Below are 17,863 nucleotides of genomic sequence, written 5' to 3' on the forward strand. Positions count from 1 at the left end.
GCTTCCTTAACCGCTAAGTCACCACTGCCCCTTTAATAAAAAACTATTATTTATATTTATTAAGGCAATGTTACTGCAGCTCTGTTATTTTATAAGCCTAGTTAAACATAATTACTAAAAACTAATTACTGCTACTAAAGTTTTACTAAAACAGCCACTACTAAGCTACTATAAAATGTAAAAAGTTTGAACAATGCTGGTAAAGCTATACGCGTGGGGACTTCTTTCGAACATGAAATGAACTTTGTCCTCTACAACCCATCCCCTTGCTTGCTCAAAACACAACAACGAAGGTGGGATTTGAACCTGTGATCCTCCATTTACAAGCTCGATTTAACACGTTTTTTTTTAAATAATGCTTTAATTGTACATGCTGGGCTTTCCACACTGGTTATCCTACATGTTTTTAAGTAAGTCGTTGTGTCTAACAATACGTAATGTCTTTATTGGGCTCAGACCTCTTCAACAAAATATTACAAAAATGCAGCAGAGGCCATTTTTTTTGTGCATTAAAATGTGCGGGGTGCAAACCCATTTATTGTAACGGACAAGATTTTGTAAGTTATCAGTAACACATGCTGTTTTTTCCTGTCATGATTTAGATCTGAACCTCGCAGTCATTGCCTCTTCAGTTCGTGCCTGCCTGATTCACCTGACTCGACTTCCTCTTTCTCTCACAATTCCTTTTTTTTTTTTTTTTACATTAAGTTGTAAAAACCGGCACCCGGTTGGTGGAAGTGTCATGGTTTTACGTCCTAGTCATCAAGACAGGTTGTAGGAACAATCGCATTACAAGACAAACCTGGAAATGTTTTACCTCAAAACCCAACCCTTTGGTATATTGTATGCAGTCTGTTAATACTTTGAGGACTTTCATTTGTCTTATTAAAACGCAGCCGTAAGCTCTGAAGTTACCGGTGGCTCTAGATGCAGGACGGTTATGACGTGTCGGTGTCAAAAAGTCAACCAGAGTGAGTGAGTTAAGAGCACCATCTTGGTGGAGCTGCTGTGCATGGCTTCACTGCACACGCTGATGAAGGCAGCTTCCCTCTAGAATGGGGAAGTAGATGAGGGCTGACCCAAGAGGCAGATGAAGGGGTATTTCTTTTTTGTTTTGAGCAGAGATAAACAGCAGGTTAAAAGTGGTCAGAGAGACTTGGATTTCTCAGAAAGGACAGGACCGGCCTGGATTTTAACAATGGAGGCATTAGACACTATGAGCACCTATGCTGTAAGTTTGTTTCAAGGTTTCCTCACGATGTGATGTGTCTGTGTGCTGCTGCATTTCCTGGCAGCACATGTGTGATGTCTTTCTGGTTAATTAGAGTGCTTTTTGAATTGTCACAGTGGCTGATGGGGCTTTCTCTGTCACTGTCACACAAAGCTAATACAATTGTCTTCAAGTTGACGCGTGTGATATTCACTCAGAGACGACAGACTTTTTTTTTTTTTTTTTTTGATACCTCGACTCGAATGCAGCATGTGTGTATTTGAGAGAGCGTGTGCCGAGGCAAATCAAAGAGAATATTCTTTAAGCTGAACATGGGAGCCAGAAAAAAAAAAAAAAGAGCAGTTTTGGTATTGGTGTGAGCATCCACCAGAGCTTCACTGTCAAACACAGCTGAAATAACTGACAGCCTCCTGTTTTTCAAAAATGTGTTATTTACCCTAATAGCTGTCGTTCGGATTGAGGTGTGGAGTAATCGAATTTTCCAGACAAAAACCACAGAAAAATGGGCATTTCTGAATATGTTTTTATTGTTGCAACTCTTATGAACAGAAAACAGAGTGGGCCTGGGTTTGAAAATTTAGCTTGAATATAAATAGTAACTGTTAGCCTTCCTGTGTCTTTTTCGCTTCTCTCTCTCTCTCTCTCCTTCTCTGTCTCTCTTCTTCCCTGTTTCTCTAGCTGTCACCCGATATCCTTTTTGGGAGCCACCAGAGGAAGACTGACTGTGGATGGAAGATAAAACAGGTGAGAGTCTTTCATCACCGGTGGACGTGAATTTCACGTCAAGAGAACATAATGATGACAACACAGGATGCACTTCTTTAGCCAATGCATAAAAACCCACACTTTCGGGAAATGACTGCCTAATGTGAGACTTTTTGGACAATTCATGAAATACTTGGACGGCCTTTTATTTCTTTTAGCCAAGCCTGATGTAGTTGTTTGTTTGTTGTTTGAGTATCACTCAGTCCTTTTGTCAGTCCTTAAGAGACTTTTGATGGATGGCTATTTTCCCCTCACTGAAATCAATGGACTTGAGTCATCACATTAGCAAAAACTACATCCTCAGCCTGTTCCAGCAGAATATGTTTAAGTGTCTGCCAGCTCTGCTCTTTAGACTTTTGGAGATCAGCATTTATGTACAGTGCGTTGAGCTGGTGAAAAAGCAGATCATGGTGTGAAAAAGAAAGAAAGAAAAAGCTGTTATCCATCCAAGCGGTTCTTACTGCAACATGTTGCATCACCGTGGGGTGTGGGTGCACTTGCTTTAAAGCCCTTCTTAGGAAAGAAGCAGAGTTGACTCTTACGTGCTAATCCCCCTCGCATGGGAAGAAGCTAAACATTAGAGGGATGTGTAGTCGTCTGATTGTTGAAACTAGGTTACAGGGATTCATGAAGGTGCCCAGTAGTGGCCGGGAGTTCACTGGCTGCGATTGAGTGCAGGCGTGCAAAGGATCGTAGACACGCAGGGTTTTTTTTTAATGTCCTGGTTCGCTGCGTCTCTCACAGTTTGTCTCAGCCTCTTCTGTGAAGCCAAGCACAGTAACAGGAGCTTTTCATGTAGGCATCTGTTAATGCACTCCTAAAGGGTGCCGATGCTTGAAGTCGCAGGAGTACCAGTGACTCCAAGCAGCTGCTACGTTCCACATGTGACGTTCATACAACTCAATGACAGTGTGTGTGTGTGAGTGTGTGTTGTTCCTCTTCCCCAAAAATGTTTGTGGATTTCAGTCATGTGTGTGTGTTGTTCCTCTTCCCCTAATATCCCCAAAAATGTTTGTGGATTTCAGTCATTACTGCGCGTCCTGACATTTCCTTATAGAACAGTGTTAGTCACCAACAGTTCCTGGCCATTCCATATTGGTTGTTGTCACAGTCAGCTTGTCAACTGCAGACTCTGACACAAGCTGCGAGACTGACCGAAGTAGAAGTAGAAGCCTCCACAGCAGGCTGCGTGTTGAAATGGTATTTAAAACTTGAGGCGAAATTAAACCTTTTGTGTACAAGGAACATGTGCAGCAGTTTAACATTTTTAATCTGATTCAAATCTGAATTTGCTGGTTCATTAACGCGCTTAAATGTGGTAAGTTTGACAGCCGTACTAATAACTTACTACTGTGCAGTACATTAATCAAAGTCAAAGTCCGAGTTTTGACGTCGTATGCTGCTAGGTACTTATAGTTTTCCTCCAACTAAACGTACATTTTCTCTCTCATTTGTTTGTCTCTTCTTCTCCGACCATGTCCCAAACACATGGCCCCCCCGACCTCATCAATCCCTGCTAAGGGCATGCAACGCGCCGCCTCGTCTGAAACCCTGAGCATGATGACATTCGGCAACTCCGATGCCCAGAACCACTCCACTGTCTCTCTCCATGAAGCCAAGCAGCCGCTCAGTCACTCGCAATCCATGATTCTGCCAGAGAACGGCAAGGTATGCACTCCCTCACTGAGAACGCACACACGTACACAGAAGTCCAGTGACTAAATGAGGAAACTTCAGAAGGACATTCAGCAGATGGGAACACTACACCACTCTGCATTCAGTTAACACAGACTAATCAGTACAGATGATGTCCACTCCCTGTCTTTCAGCTGATCCAACAGTGCAGAGATTATTCCTGCAACGTGACCAACATCGTTGTGGAGCCTCCCTCTCCTGACACCTCCCCAGAAAGTGATGGCAGCACACCGGTGAGGTCTTCCTGCATTTCATATATATATAAAAAAAAACAAAAAACAAAACTATCAATGCACATATAGAGTATCAAATTCTTCCTCCACCTACATCCTCACGGCCTGAATTCCTCTTCTTTTCTTATACCTTAAACGGGAGCAAACCACTGTGGGAGATATTTCAGAGCAGCTACTCTTCGACTATAATGTGAATGATGCAACAGTCATGTTAAAAGGATTCACTCAGGATGCAGTGTACTGCACTGAGGAAGAAAAAAAATCCCCCTCTGCTGTACTTTACAGTTAACACCACAACTTGTCTCCTCTTACCTTTGTTACTGTATAATGCCTTTTTGGAAATATGAATGCATCTCTTCTGCTCAGGAGTTGGAAAAAGCCGGACTTTTGAACAAGACCAAAATTGCAGAGGGAGGTCGGAAACTGAGGTGAGGCCGTAGGGCCAAAAAAAAAAAAACCCCAAAAAAAACACAAACACAAATGATATGAAGTCTGCTTTATTTCTTTGCTACACAAACACAAACGATATGAAGTCTGCTTTATTTCTTTGCTTCAATCAAGTGGTGAGTGAGCATGTGTGTGGAGTTGCAGGAAAAACTGGAGTCCATCCTGGGTGGTGTTGGTGGGGAACAGTCTGGTTTTCTTCAAAGATCCCAAGTCGCAGACACCGTCCAGCTGGGTGAGGAGTTATTTCTTATTACGTATTATTATTCTCATGTGATGTTTCCCAGAATGACAACACAGTTGGCTGCTTCTGGTTCCTCGTCTGCTTCTCCTTTATTAAGTCCATGCTATAAAATACCACAGAAGTGTATATTCTTTTTTTAACTTGACAAAGAGAAAATGTCTAAAGAAAACCCCCTGTGTTTTCTGTTTATTGTCACCAATCAACCCCAGAAACCAGGAAACAGTTGCCCAGAGAGCAGTGTAGATTTAAGAGGTGCACAGCTGCAGTGGACCAACGATCTGTCCAGCAAGAAGAACGTCTTCAAGGTAAGACATAGCAAACTAGACGGACTTTACGTCAAGAAAAGACCACCAATACCTATATCAGTATCAATGTCAGGCCTGAAAATGAGCCAATCCAATGACCCGGTACTTCTAAATGGCTTAGCACTAGAAGAGGTGCGTTTTTTGCTTAGTTTCATTGATATATTTTGTATCGTGAAAACAGTATCCACTTGGTGTCCTCAGCCTGAGTAGATGTCAAATGGACCAGACCAGGACAATCATAACATAATTAGCTGTAAATAAAACTAAGTCCACGTTTTTCTGCTTTGTTTTCATGCAGAGAAGTACAATTATATTTAAAAAATATTCATATACAATGAAATATCATTTGTAATGTCATCACGAACATGAAGTGTTTGCGCGTTTTTTTTCTATTTCAAAATTCATCAAGCGGGCCGGATGGAACTCGTTAGCAGGCCGATTTTGACCCACGGGCCGTATGTTTGGCACCCTTGATGTAGCCCATCACACTGTGTCCCACAGAGCTGTTCCCAACCGTATGACACTGCCTTCAATTTTTCTATAATTTATTAGAACACAAGCTAAAGAAGAATCGGTGACATCGCGGTAGTTCCGATCCAAGACCCATCGCGAAATGGGAAAAATCTCAAAGTAGAAAAATAGTATAAAATACATTCGAATTATCAGTGAAAATTCAGTGTACATGCACATGAAAAAGTCAATGTAATTTTAAATCAGGAAAAAACAGATACGACGCAGAGAGTCATAGAGATATTCTAGGATGAAGATGACGATGATTTTGCTGTGCGCTAATGTATGACGATGATGATGATCGTCAAGAACATCGTGATCACATATCTTCGGGGAGTTCTCGCTTCTCGATCGAGAGCAACAGCGATGCCTTGGGCCTGGATATTTTCATCTTGCAATGAGTTTAGACACACCTTTACAAAGAAGGTGACTACCCCCTGCTGGTGGATTTAGGATTGCTGTTTTAATGCTTAAGTAGAGTAAAATTTTCTCGCTAAGACCGATGATCTTTCTTTTACACACCCAGTCATGACATGACCTCTTTTCATCCCTCCTCACCACGATACAGGCAAACACGCGCTCAAAAAATGCGATGTGCCATCGAGAACAAAAATAGCAACAACTGCCTGATTCTGGAGGCGCGAACAACAACAACAGTGCCCTCCTGTGTCCAACTTAGGTCATTATACCTACGTTAATGAAATGCTCACCATATGCTGTACATGTTTTCCTTTTCCATTACCCTATATCAGTACTTATCAAATAGTGGGGCGGGCCCCCCTGGGGGACGCGGTGAGAGGCTTCCAATGGAATATGGACATAAGTGTACCACTGCTGTAATGCTTGAATGATAACAAGCCTCCAGTCACTAGGGGGCAGCAACTCATACAGTGGTTTGTACAGATAAAAATGTACATGTTATCAGGTTCTCAATGGTATTTCAATTCGCAGGGGTGTGGGTCGAAGTGGGCAGGAGGGAGGGTGTAAAAACATTTGTCGCCCCAAGGGGGAGCATGACAGAGAATAATTGAGAACTACTGCCCTGTATGTATGTGTGTGTTTTTCCCTTTTTAGCCTGGCCAGATTATTATTTTTCATTTCCGTCAAATATTGCGATATAGTGAAAATGTTGCGAGATCGGATTTAAAAAAAAATCTGCAATGTACTGAAGGAGCGAAAGGAGAACCGCGATACAGAGAGGGAACACTGTAGTTTGTTGTAGAGTAAAAGTCATTTACCTTCTTTCTTTGGGTTTGTGAAAAAGAGAAACAAGAGTAATGATAAAGGACAATATTACCATAATCATTTTAGCTGTTTGTAATTTGGAGTGTTGTACTTGCTGTTTTAGTACTTAACTGGTACATGATCATATATTAGTGGCTCTAACCTTTCAGTCTGAATGGAGTTTTTTAATCCAGAGGGGAAGCACAGATGAACCTACTTCTTTTTTTATCAACCTTCAGTTAGTCACAGGAAGTAACAGAAATAAGAAAAAATAAAATTGAACTAAAGCATTGTGAAGAACCCCCAAAACTTCCAGTCTGTGACAGCGGACTCAACAACTGTGAAATGATTTTAGTTTCAAATCTTTATGTTTTCAGCTGAGGACAGTGACAGGGAATGAGTTTCTGCTGCAGTCGGAGACGGACTCTGTGATCAGAGAGTGGTTCAACACCATTCACAAGGTCATCGATAAGTTGGTGAGAACAGATGAACACACACACATGACATACACAGTTTAAACTGAAGTAGTAGAGATCTTCCAGATTGTTGGTGAGATGATGTCATACACCCTGACTCTGTCTCAGCTTTTTTTTTTTTTTTTAATGTTATAGGCATCATTCTTAAGCAAGGTCTAGGTTTAACCAAAGTAGTTATGCTCTGTACAAAGTGATCCAGAATAATGGAGGCCAAAACTGGACATTGAAATGAAAAAAAATGTCCATGCTTTGGAAAATATTTTTGTTAATTTTAATAAACCGTCTTTTAATAAAGATCGCACATTTCAGTCTCAACAGCAGATGGAAATTTACAACAGCATCAGTCGTGGTTAATCCTGAAGTATACATTTGTGTTTGGAAACGCAATTCCAATGTATTAAATGAATAGACTTTGTGTCTCTTTAAAAATAAAGTTATACATAAAAACCCAACACATTTGATCCTCATCTCATCTCCGTGTCGTCCAGGATCGCGAAAACCCACTGGATAACGTCCTGCTGTAAATGGAATTCCAACGTATTAAATGAATAGACTTTGCGTCTCGGCTGATAAATAATTTTAAATTAAAGTTGTACATAAAAACACATTTGATCCTCCTCTCATCTCCGTGTCGTCCAGGATCGTGAAAACCCACTGGATAACGTCCTGCTGTACTCTCTGAGGAGAGCAGGTAGTCTGGAGATGCTGGACCAGAGTGGAGATGAGGATGAGAAGAGAACGTCTTGTAAGTCATCACCTCGTCATCTCATCGATCCATTATGGCTCTCACACACGTTTCAAAGGCTTTCCTGCTTTCTACTCCGGCGTACGACTGTCGCTGCCATCGTGACCATCGTGGTGACTTCTTCTGTTCAAACTTTCATACAGGCGCCTTAGATCCTTCTATTTTGTCCTCCGTCATTACCGCCCTTCAGCCTACATGTATTTTCACCTGCCCCCCACGGCACGGCATCCCTCCTTCAGTTCAGTCTCACCCGCATCTTCGACCGGCCCTGCCACTTTTCATTCTCACCACCATTCCCTCTCATCTGCTCCTCAACCTGACGTACAAACACCCGGCATTGACCTCCTCTTCCTTCTCCTCTTCCTTCTCCTCTTCCTTCTCCTCTTGCGCTTCTTCCTCTTCTTCCTTCCTCTTTCCTCCCTTTGTAGTCCCTCGCTCGTTGTCCAATCTGGAAAACACAGAGAGGAAGAGAGCCAAGAGTCGGTTGAAGAAGCTGATCCTGAAGCGACCTCCTCTGCAGGCTCTGCAGGAGAAAGGCCTCATTAAAGGTGAATTTAATTTTTCTACGTCAGTGCGTTTGTACCTTTCTGCACCAGATTTCTAAATAGTTGCGTTTTGTTTTTTAGATATAATTCAAAGACAATTTTTGAATGATGTTGTTCAGTCCTTTTTGACTTTTCTTGCAAGGTTCCAACCTCTGGTAGACTCTCCCTCATACCCAGTGAGGGTTGGCATGTCCCAATTATTTTACATTATAAGTTAAACAGTTATTTATTATTAATCTAATATTATAATATTTCCGAAATTTTAGGTCAGTGATTCCAGGTGTGAGCTGGAAAATGATCCCCTTTTTTCTTAATTGGTTTGTTCCTCTCTGCCAGAGATTCCCAACCACTGTGCTGTGGCACACTAGTATGCCGTAAGAGATCATTGGGTGTGCTGTGGAAAATCACTTAATTGGGCTGAAAACTATTGTTTATTTATTTCATATAATTTGTCTTTGCTCGTCAAAGCAGGAAAGGCAAAACAATTAAAAACTCTCCAGCTAGGTGGCAGCAGAAGGCTATGAAAACTTAAAAAAAAGATGTCTTTCTTCAATTCCTGCCAGTATATCAGCGTTGTCTTCAACTAAACAGGAGTACATTTTTAGTACATTTAAACTAGAAGATTAGTGTGCCATAGTGCATGTACTTTTTGTGAGATTTTTGTATGGTGGTGTGCCATAGTATTTGGCCTGATGATATATATGTGCCGTGGCTCAAAAAAAGTTGGGAAACACTGCTCTATGCAAGTGACAGGTAGAAACAATAATTAACTTCCACTAGGTGGCAGCAGATGGCTAGGGAAACACTGCTCTGTGCAAGTGACAGGTAGAAATAATAATTAACTTCCACCAGGTGGCAGCAGATGGCTATAAAAACTAAAACAAAGAAAGATGCAAAACTGTTTAAAGAATAGCTTTGTCTGTCTTTCTTCAATTCCTGTGGATAGATCAGTGTTGTGTCCAACTAAACAGTCATTTCCTATATTTTTTTGGGACATTCTTCTAAGGCGCCTCAGTGTGGATTTTACTCATTTGAAATATGTGACAAGGTTGTGAAGCGTTGATCAGGTTATGTTATGTTTAGGAGAGTGTAAATAGGGCGTATACCATTATTCACTTGTACCATACTCTGGTGTGGGTTTTTTTTTTTCTTCACTATAAGTTATGCAGCACAGGGGCTGCATTGCATCATGATATGTGAGCCTACGTCTCTACAGGGACTCCAATATACAGGCTTCCCTGCACAGTGAACTGTAAATTTCTCCGTGCGTTAATTCAACATGGTGTCTGTTATCTGTCTTCAAACAAAGGCTAAGAAGTGGAACGTTAAACAAGGATTTCTTCCTGTTTGGCTCTTTGCTCTGCAGATCAGGTGTTTGGCTGTGGTCTGGAGATGCTCTGTGACAGAGAGAAGAGCACCGTCCCTCGCTTTGTCAGACTCTGCACTGAGGCTGTGGAGAGGAGAGGTACAGTTACCGTGATTGAAGTGACAGGAGAGCTAGTGGGTGGGGAAGTTTTTAAAGAGTTTTGAAAATGAATTTTTTTAAAAAAAAGATACCCAAATAACATTGATTATATAAACTGAATAATGGAATTTTCGTTGTTAAATATTCATGTTCGGTGTAGCTGCAGGTTAATATAATGTTTTAAAGTTGTCGCAGTGGAAATTATAGAGGACAAAATGGCACTTGTTTCTTTTTTAACATTGTTATATCAAATCAAATGTTGTGGATAAATGGTTTTTGGTTGTTTTGAGATGTCTTTTCCTGAGCATAATGAGGGCCTATATCAAATAATTATCTAATAATTTGGCACGGCCTGACTAATTCTGGAAAATTATGGAATCTCTTAATAGCTAAAAAAAAAACAATAAAATTCACTCAACCCTACTGGAGTTAAAAACAAAACGAAAAACTCTATTTTTTGGAGTTGAGGGTCAATGGTAAAAAAGTTGTAAAAGAATATGCATCAACATGCTAAGTGCTAAACGCTAATGCTAAAGATGTGGAAATAGAAGAAGTAGAACTGAAAACTCTAACTCTATTAAGAAGTCCAGGAGATGAAAATAGAATCTTTATCTGTATCTATGTTTAATCTTCGTTCAAAATGTACTTCCTTTTTGCGTTTCATGCTGCAGGATTGGACACCGATGGTATTTACAGAGTGTCTGGGAACCTGGCTGTGATCCAGAAGTTGCGATACTTGGTGAACCACGGTGAGGAGGATGACAGAGGGGGGAGGTTTAAAGCTGAATAATGTGTGAAGATCGTGATAAGAAACAGAGAGGCGGCGGAAAATCACGCCATTAACTGTTATCTGATTGGTCTTTTCCAGAATCACGACAAATGCCTTCTGATAGGGTTAATTAAAAATATGGAAAACACTTCACATAGACACATTTGTTCTTCACACGCACACACACACACCCAGCTGAGTAAAGATGATTGTTGGTGTTTACAGAGAGAGCGGTGACTACAGACGGCCGTTACATGTTCCCAGCCGGGTTGGTACAAGGTAGATGGAGACGGACGTGAAGAACCTTTGCTTTCATGGTTCAGTCGGCCTGCTTGATTTTTGCATTTTGTGTTGTGCAATTTAAAAAAAAAAAAACAAACAAAACACCACACGCACATACACGCACAGACTGACATGCAAGTCTGAGGCTGTGGTGCAGACGTGCAGAGAAGATAGAAAGTTTCTGTGCTTTTGCTACCATTTGCTTAATGTATGTGTGTGTCCCTAAGGCTCTGGTGCTTTCACTTTTCTGATGAAATAACGCAGAGATGGCTGTACAGAAGGTTCTCACGGTCCGTGGCTGCCATCCAGTGGACAGAAGTGGAGAATCAGCGTTGCGTGTGCGCTTCTAAAGCATTCTGCTGCCGTGTCGTTTCTCACTAACATTGATGTTTGTGCTTTTGTTGGACGGAGCCATTAATGACCAGATGTCATATTAAATCCACAGATTTTTGTTTTTCCTTTTCCCCCTGAGACCTATGTTATTGGTTTGGCTGTTTATGTCTGTTATAGCTACTCACTATGTGGAAAAAAAAATAGGGACATTTTTAAAGAGCTATTTTGAGATTCCAGATTCAGTTTAGTTAAGATTAAATTAAGGGTCGGATTAGACCTAAGGATATAGAGCATTATTTTGTAAAATGTTGAAAAAAAAAAAAACAACAGGTTTTTAAATGTCTGTTTCTGTGTGTGTGAGTAAGGGTCCCCTTTAACATTCCATCTCTGTCTTCCTGCTGCAGCTATAAGCCTTTTTGTTCTGCCTCGGCGCTAATTTGAATTTGCATTCTGTTCAGTTCACGTTGGCGTTCACGTGAAGGTTCTGTGCTCACGTCTGTCTGAAGTTCTGTCTCGGTTCCTTCTCCCAATCACAGAGGAGAAGCTGAATTTGGACGATGGCGAGTGGGAAGATATTCACGTCATCACTGGAGCTTTGAAACTCTTCTTTCGTGAGCTTCCAGAGCCCCTGGTTCCCTACGGGTTCTTCACAGACATCATGGAGACAATCAGTAAGTGAGCACTTTTAGGCCCAACGCTTACTCACTCATGTATTGTTAACCGTCATTATTTAGGATGTTAATGATAACCATGACAACTTTATATGACCAGAGGAGGATTATAGCGCCCTCTAAATGTGAAGGTGCAAGTACAACTGCAAAATGTCAGAAAAACCTCTAGTAAAATTAAATTGAAACTCAAACTTAAGGTTCGGTCATTTTCTGCCAACAAACTTGGGCTGTTCTTTGTTCTTAGAATTAAAGAAAGTCAGCCATAGATAGAACCTGCTGCTCAATGTGCATGGGCTCCGAGTTAGTACATGGCACAGTTTTTTTTTTTCATGATAAACAGTTTTAACATATGTCAGTTTGAATTGTGTTTTTTAAAACGTATCATCTTTCGCGTGGGAAAAAAAAAAACCCAACTCTCCATATTAATAGAAAAAGTAATTATATAGCTGCTCATGTTGAATTTATTGAGCAAAATCAAGATAATAAAATTCAACAGTGATTTACTGGAGAAATTCACCATCTTAAATGAATGTTGACAACGTTATTTAGAGGATAAGTCTGTTTATTTTTATTTATACGCTCGCTGTCAACTGATCCTAAAAAAAGAATAAAGCTGACACCGCGTTTGTCATCGCTATTCTCACTTCTCTACCCTCCCAGTGGCTGAGAGAGCCCAAACCCATGCAGCCATACCAAAGACATAAATCCTTTTTTTTCCCCTTTGTTTTTTAAAGCCAATCTTAAATAAAGCTAGTTTAGAAATTTTAAAACACAGTTGTGTAGCTTGGAGTGTTGATAAAGATAAAAGAGATTATTGATTTTCTGTAATTCGTTTATCATCGGCCTCTACTTGATATCAAGAATGAATGAATTTTTGCTCTTGAGGATTAAAAAAAAAATTATGTTCAATTCTTTTGTTTGTTCAATTCTATTCATTTGCATCTGATGAATTAAACAATACTTAATACTTATTAAACAAAAATAAATCTTTTCATAAAATGTCAGGGTTTTTTGTATTGAGTATCAAGAAGTGATGTGGCCCCCTAGTGGAAAGACTAAAGCACTGAAACTCATTTCTCTGGCCTTGTGCCTGATGAATAAAAATTGAACTTTTTATAGCAGTGTTTAAGACGCAACATGACTTTTGGTTTTCATTATCTTAACTACCCCATAACATATTAATACATGTTTCTGTAATTGATTATTATTTTTACTTACAAATATTGTTATATTGCTCTGTTTATTAAAAAAAAAAAACCTTTAATTTATCAGGTTAAGAAACTCTCTTTTTGAGTTCCGCGGGCCATACAAAACAACTTGGCGGGCCACATTTGGCCCACGGGCCTTGAGTTTGAAAATGAAATAACCAATTAAAATGTATCACACATTATCAACAATTAAAAATGTTTTTCTTTGTAAATTTTAATTTAGAGATTGTATCATCAGCAGTGACGTTTCTTGTCCATGGCTTCCACTGTGTCAAATCACATTGATCATGGTTTGATTTCAGTGACAGGCTGTAAATCATGAGCTCAAAGATAACAAAGGACTGCAAATACACACGCAAACCTTAATCATCATCTAATGTCTCTCTTGATTGTCTGTCTCCGTCTCAGAAATGTCAGACCACATGGACAAAGTGGACCGTTTAAAGTGTCTGGTGCTGAACATGCCTCCTCCGAACCATGACACACTGCTCTTCATGTGCCGCCATCTCAGACGGTGAGAGGGCGGGGCCAGAACCATGTGCAGCCAATTTCTGCTCTTCTATCAGCCTGCTTGTTCCCATTTGGCATGAGAGAGATGAACCAGATGACCGTGTAGCCAAATGAAACACGCCGCCTTTTCGCTTTCTGTGTTGTCGTGTGACCACAAGGTGGTGTCGTTTCCCTTGTTGTTCTGGGTGATTTCTCTGTCAGTTTGGCTCTGAAAGTTTGCCAGGGCCGTACCAGGATAACACTGTTGTTAAGTGTGGGTCTGTGTGAAGATGAAAAGGCTGGAGGAAGATGAATGGCGTACCATGTTCTGCTCGCCAGTTCCTTCTACAGTACATAAAATGTGTGTTTTTTACCGCTTATGGTTTTTTCCCCCTTCTACTTCAGGGGTGAGCGTTCGTGTTCTGAGGCTGATGTTTGTGCCAGGGTGTGGTGGGCCCCATGAATTTGTCAACTCTGTGTCTTTCTCTCATTTTCTCTCTGCTCTGATTCCTGTCCCCCCCCCCTCCTTGTTCTGTTTATCATTTATTTTCCTCTCTGCTAAATCACGTCTGTCGCCGCCTCCGTTGCTGGCTCTCGACCATTGTTTCTTTACAACCTCTTTATCCTCTTCCCCTCTTTTTTTTTTAACGTTGCCCCTTCCTCTTCCTCCCTTCTTCCTCCATTATCCTCCATCACCTCCCTCCTCTCGTCCCCCCCCCCCCCCCCCCCCCCCCGCCCCCCCCCCCCACTCCCTTGCTCTCCTCCTTGCCTTGAAGGTCCCATGGGAGCCTTGTGGTTCGTCTGCTGGAAGGAATACCAACACCACCGCCGCCACCACTGGAACCTCTCTCTTTTCTCTCCTTCACCCTCTTTCTTTTTTTTCTCCTCTCCTTCTCTCTCTCTCTCTCTCTCCCTCTGTCTTTCTCTCTCTCTCTCTCTTTCTGTGTCTCTCTTTTTCCTCTTCCCTTTTAATGTGGAAGTTTTGAGCAATTGGCTTCTCCTGTGGCTTAGTGGGAATGGCATTTTTAGAAGAATGCCTCATGCCGTGGCTTTTAACCCATTCCTGAGTCCCATCTGATCACACACTCACACACACACTCACACACAATGGTCCTGTGAGCACTTCACATAAACTTAATGCATTCCATATCCCCCTTAACTTAACCTTAACCATCACAAAGATGTGCCAGTCCCAGTGCTTACCTTCACTTTAATCTTATACCTTATATCGATCCTGAATCCAAAAACCTCAAAAAGCACTCAATCAGGGCTGACCTGTAAAATGTCCCCACAACGATGAGTGTCCCCAAAACCACAGTGGACACTCGTAAAAATGTCCCTGTGAGTATCCGTGTGCGGAAGACTTTAGAGCCACATGAACATGTGTAGTCACAATGTAAAATATGGAGGTACACAAAGTGGCTCCTCGGACACAGTGCGTTCAATTACGCTTTGAGGTATGCTAACTTCAGCATGCTAACAGCAGCGTGCTAACGTGCTGTCGTTCTTGGTTATTGCAATCTTAGTCACTTCAACAGTTTAGTCGGCATTTAATGGGACATTGTTGACCACTGCGTCAGAGTCTAATTTGTCTAATTACAGTTGCCGCAGTTACTGATGTTAGACTTTGTCTTCTTTACCCGAAAAAGTTAGTCCAGAGGTATTTTGGGAATTGGTGCTTAAGACCTACCCTAGAAGTCTGCCATTTCTGGATTTATTCAAAACCATTATATTCTTAACTTAATAGTTATAAGAAGTAAACACAATAATTCAATTGAACTTGATGAAGGGTGGTACACTTTACAAAAACGATTTCACGTACAAAAAAAAAAAAAAATTCGAACATGTGCAATCACAGAATCAAATGTCTAAGCTCTTCAGATGAGCAAAGACATTGTTTACTGTTCAGCCGATAAATTGAATTTTGAACTTAACATGCAAAAAAGGATGACTCATTGGGTTTTGTTTTGAGTAACATTTAAAAACAGATATGCTAATGGGATGGCGGACTTTTCTCACTCTACTGGAAACTTCTGCCCTTGGCCTTTGTACTCAAAGACACTCGTCGGAGAAAACTGTTTCCAACGGGTTTGTAAACCCCGAGAGTGATCACAGTCACAGGGAAGCTGTAAAACCTGTTGATGTTGAAATCATACAGGTTGTTATTGTGTTGAGCTGTGGTGAGAAGAGACTCAAAATACGATTCTTTTCCTGGCTACTTCATTTAATACACAAATGTACCGTATTTTTCGGACCATAAGTCGCACCTTTCTTTTCATCCTTTCGCTGGTTTTGCCACTCGTATATTAAAATATATAATTTCACGTTTGTTATTTTCACACGGATAGCCACTAGAGGGCACTCTAGGCTTTTGTCCCAGTATCTGCTACTCCTGTGCTACTGAAAATTTACATGTTTGTTATTTTTACACTGACAGCCACTAGAGGGCACTGGTGCGACTTCGGAGCAACTTGTATGTTTTTTTTTTTTCCTCTTCATTATCAATTATTTGGCTGGTGCGACCTATACTCTGGAGGCACTTATAGTCCGGGAAATACGGTAATGCACCTTGAGAATCTCAGAAGGTTTTAAAGGACCATGCTAAAGAATGTTGCCACCAGAAATTGATGTGATTTTTGCGCAAATGTCAAACTCTGTCTGCAGCTGCTTCTGTTGCCGATGATGGCGGTTAACGTGAAAGTTGTTGTACCTAAAACTTTCCACTCGTTTGTTTGCTGCAGAGTCTTGGAACACTCAGATTCCAACAGAATGACCACACAGAACATCGGCATTGTCTTTGGGCCGACCCTGATGCGCCCAGAGCGGGACAACGGCAACATGGCGGTGAATATGGTTTACCAGAACCAGGCGGTGGAGTTCATCCTCAGCGAATTCGACCACATCTTTGGGACGAGAGGCCGCTCTTGATCTTTTTGGACATGGTTTTGGCGATGTGGTGTGATGTGACGGGGGGGCGTTAAAAAAAAAGGCTCCTGCAGATCAGACGAAGACACAAGTAGTGCAGTGTTTGTCCCCGATGCCTGTTGACTCATATGGTGTAAAATGGATTTTCACATCAAACGATAATTACGGGGTAAAAAGAACCAGGACAGAAAGCTGCTAATCATGACATCTGGCCTCCATATAAAGCCATGTGAAAACAATAATAGTCAAACAAGCCAACTTAAGCTGCAATACTTGTGCCTTTGACTGCAGATGTGGATGCCAGCCCCAGTGTTCTTCGCTGCGTGAACAGACGCCCCCTTGTCAATTTCCCTTCATGTCTCGGACTCGATCATGACAATTGAAAGGTCATAAAAGTGATGAATGTCCCGCGGCCTGTTCGACCAAGCTTTGTACGGATCGGATATTTATCAAACAAATGTGAGGAGGAATGTTTTTGGGGTCGCAGCGCTGAAATAAAACCCCGCGGAACCATTTCACGGTGAGCGCTAGCTTGTAGCGACGAGGATTTGGAGCAAAGACGCAGTGGAGCTGATGCAACTGCAGGGGAAGACAATGAGTTAATGGATCTTTTGTAAAAAAAAAAAAAAAATGAAAAAAAATTGAGAAATAATAGTCAAGTTAAAAGCATCAAATTTTCCTTTGTAGATGACAGAGTGGAGTACCGTTGCGTGATTTTAGCCCGTTAACAGTTTCCTTTATTGTACAAATTGAAAACGTTAGTATTTTTTTTTACTCCTCGGAAATGGTTAGGAATCTGAAGTTGTAAATATGTGAAATAGTGTGTTGGTCAACTCGTAGCACTTTGGGTACAGTCTGTTAACTAACCTTTGATATATCACAGCCAAGCGTTCGCAGAAGCATTCGCGCCGCACGGGGCAGCGTGGTGTTCAGATAAATCTATACTGGGACCTGATCGTTAACTCTCCTCCAATAAAAACGGCAGAAACCTGAGGTTGACGCCCTGTGTCGCGTGTCACTCCTCGGACGTGTGTCCGTCAGGTCGTTTGTGCCCAGCGAGGGGTTTGCACGTGAGATGATGTGAGAGAGTGGAGGTATGTGGGCGTCCCAGAGAGTCGGCGGTTGAAGGCGACTCCTGTGATTGGTGCAAATGCTGCTTTTAATAACAGAACAAAAGAGGAACTAGAAATGCATATGTTTGAAAAAAATGTGGAATTTCCCCCAAAAAAACCTTCTCACTCTCTCTCTCTCTGTGGCTTTGGTCATTTTTACATTGACTGTGGGTTTGGCAAAAGACAATACAG

General features: G+C 41.3%; 1 protein-coding gene across 3 annotated transcripts in view; it reads left to right on the top strand.

Annotated features, from left to right (window-relative positions):
* The window catches only part of LOC103386404 (rho GTPase-activating protein 15), a 19,368-nt gene extending 1,816 nt beyond the window's left edge, over window positions 1-17,552 (top strand). The window contains exons 1-16 of one of the 3 annotated variants that reach the window (XM_017036543.2): window positions 985-1,231; window positions 1,910-1,975; window positions 3,518-3,664; window positions 3,826-3,924; window positions 4,291-4,352; window positions 4,516-4,603; window positions 4,822-4,917; window positions 7,029-7,127; window positions 7,767-7,872; window positions 8,301-8,420; window positions 9,784-9,882; window positions 10,554-10,631; window positions 10,877-10,930; window positions 11,803-11,937; window positions 13,554-13,659; window positions 16,376-17,552. In XM_017036543.2, coding sequence (XP_016892032.1) covers window positions 1,091-1,231; window positions 1,910-1,975; window positions 3,518-3,664; window positions 3,826-3,924; window positions 4,291-4,352; window positions 4,516-4,603; window positions 4,822-4,917; window positions 7,029-7,127; window positions 7,767-7,872; window positions 8,301-8,420; window positions 9,784-9,882; window positions 10,554-10,631; window positions 10,877-10,930; window positions 11,803-11,937; window positions 13,554-13,659; window positions 16,376-16,562 — 1,683 coding nt within the window. In that variant the 5' untranslated portion in view covers window positions 985-1,090 and the 3' untranslated portion in view covers window positions 16,563-17,552. Of the gene's footprint in view, window positions 1-980; window positions 1,232-1,909; window positions 1,976-3,517; window positions 3,665-3,825; window positions 3,925-4,290; window positions 4,353-4,515; window positions 4,604-4,821; window positions 4,918-7,028; window positions 7,128-7,766; window positions 7,873-8,300; window positions 8,421-9,783; window positions 9,883-10,553; window positions 10,632-10,876; window positions 10,931-11,802; window positions 11,938-13,553; window positions 13,660-16,375 lie in introns of those variants that run through there. The other 2 variants (XM_025059787.1, XM_017036544.2) reach the window with 2 other exon arrangements.
* The last annotated feature ends 311 nt before the right edge of the window (window positions 17,553-17,863 follow it).

This window comes from Cynoglossus semilaevis, chromosome 11 (genome assembly GCF_000523025.1).
Source record: "Cynoglossus semilaevis isolate Cse_v1.0 chromosome 11, Cse_v1.0, whole genome shotgun sequence".
Classification (NCBI taxonomy): Eukaryota; Metazoa; Chordata; class Actinopteri; order Pleuronectiformes; family Cynoglossidae; genus Cynoglossus; species Cynoglossus semilaevis.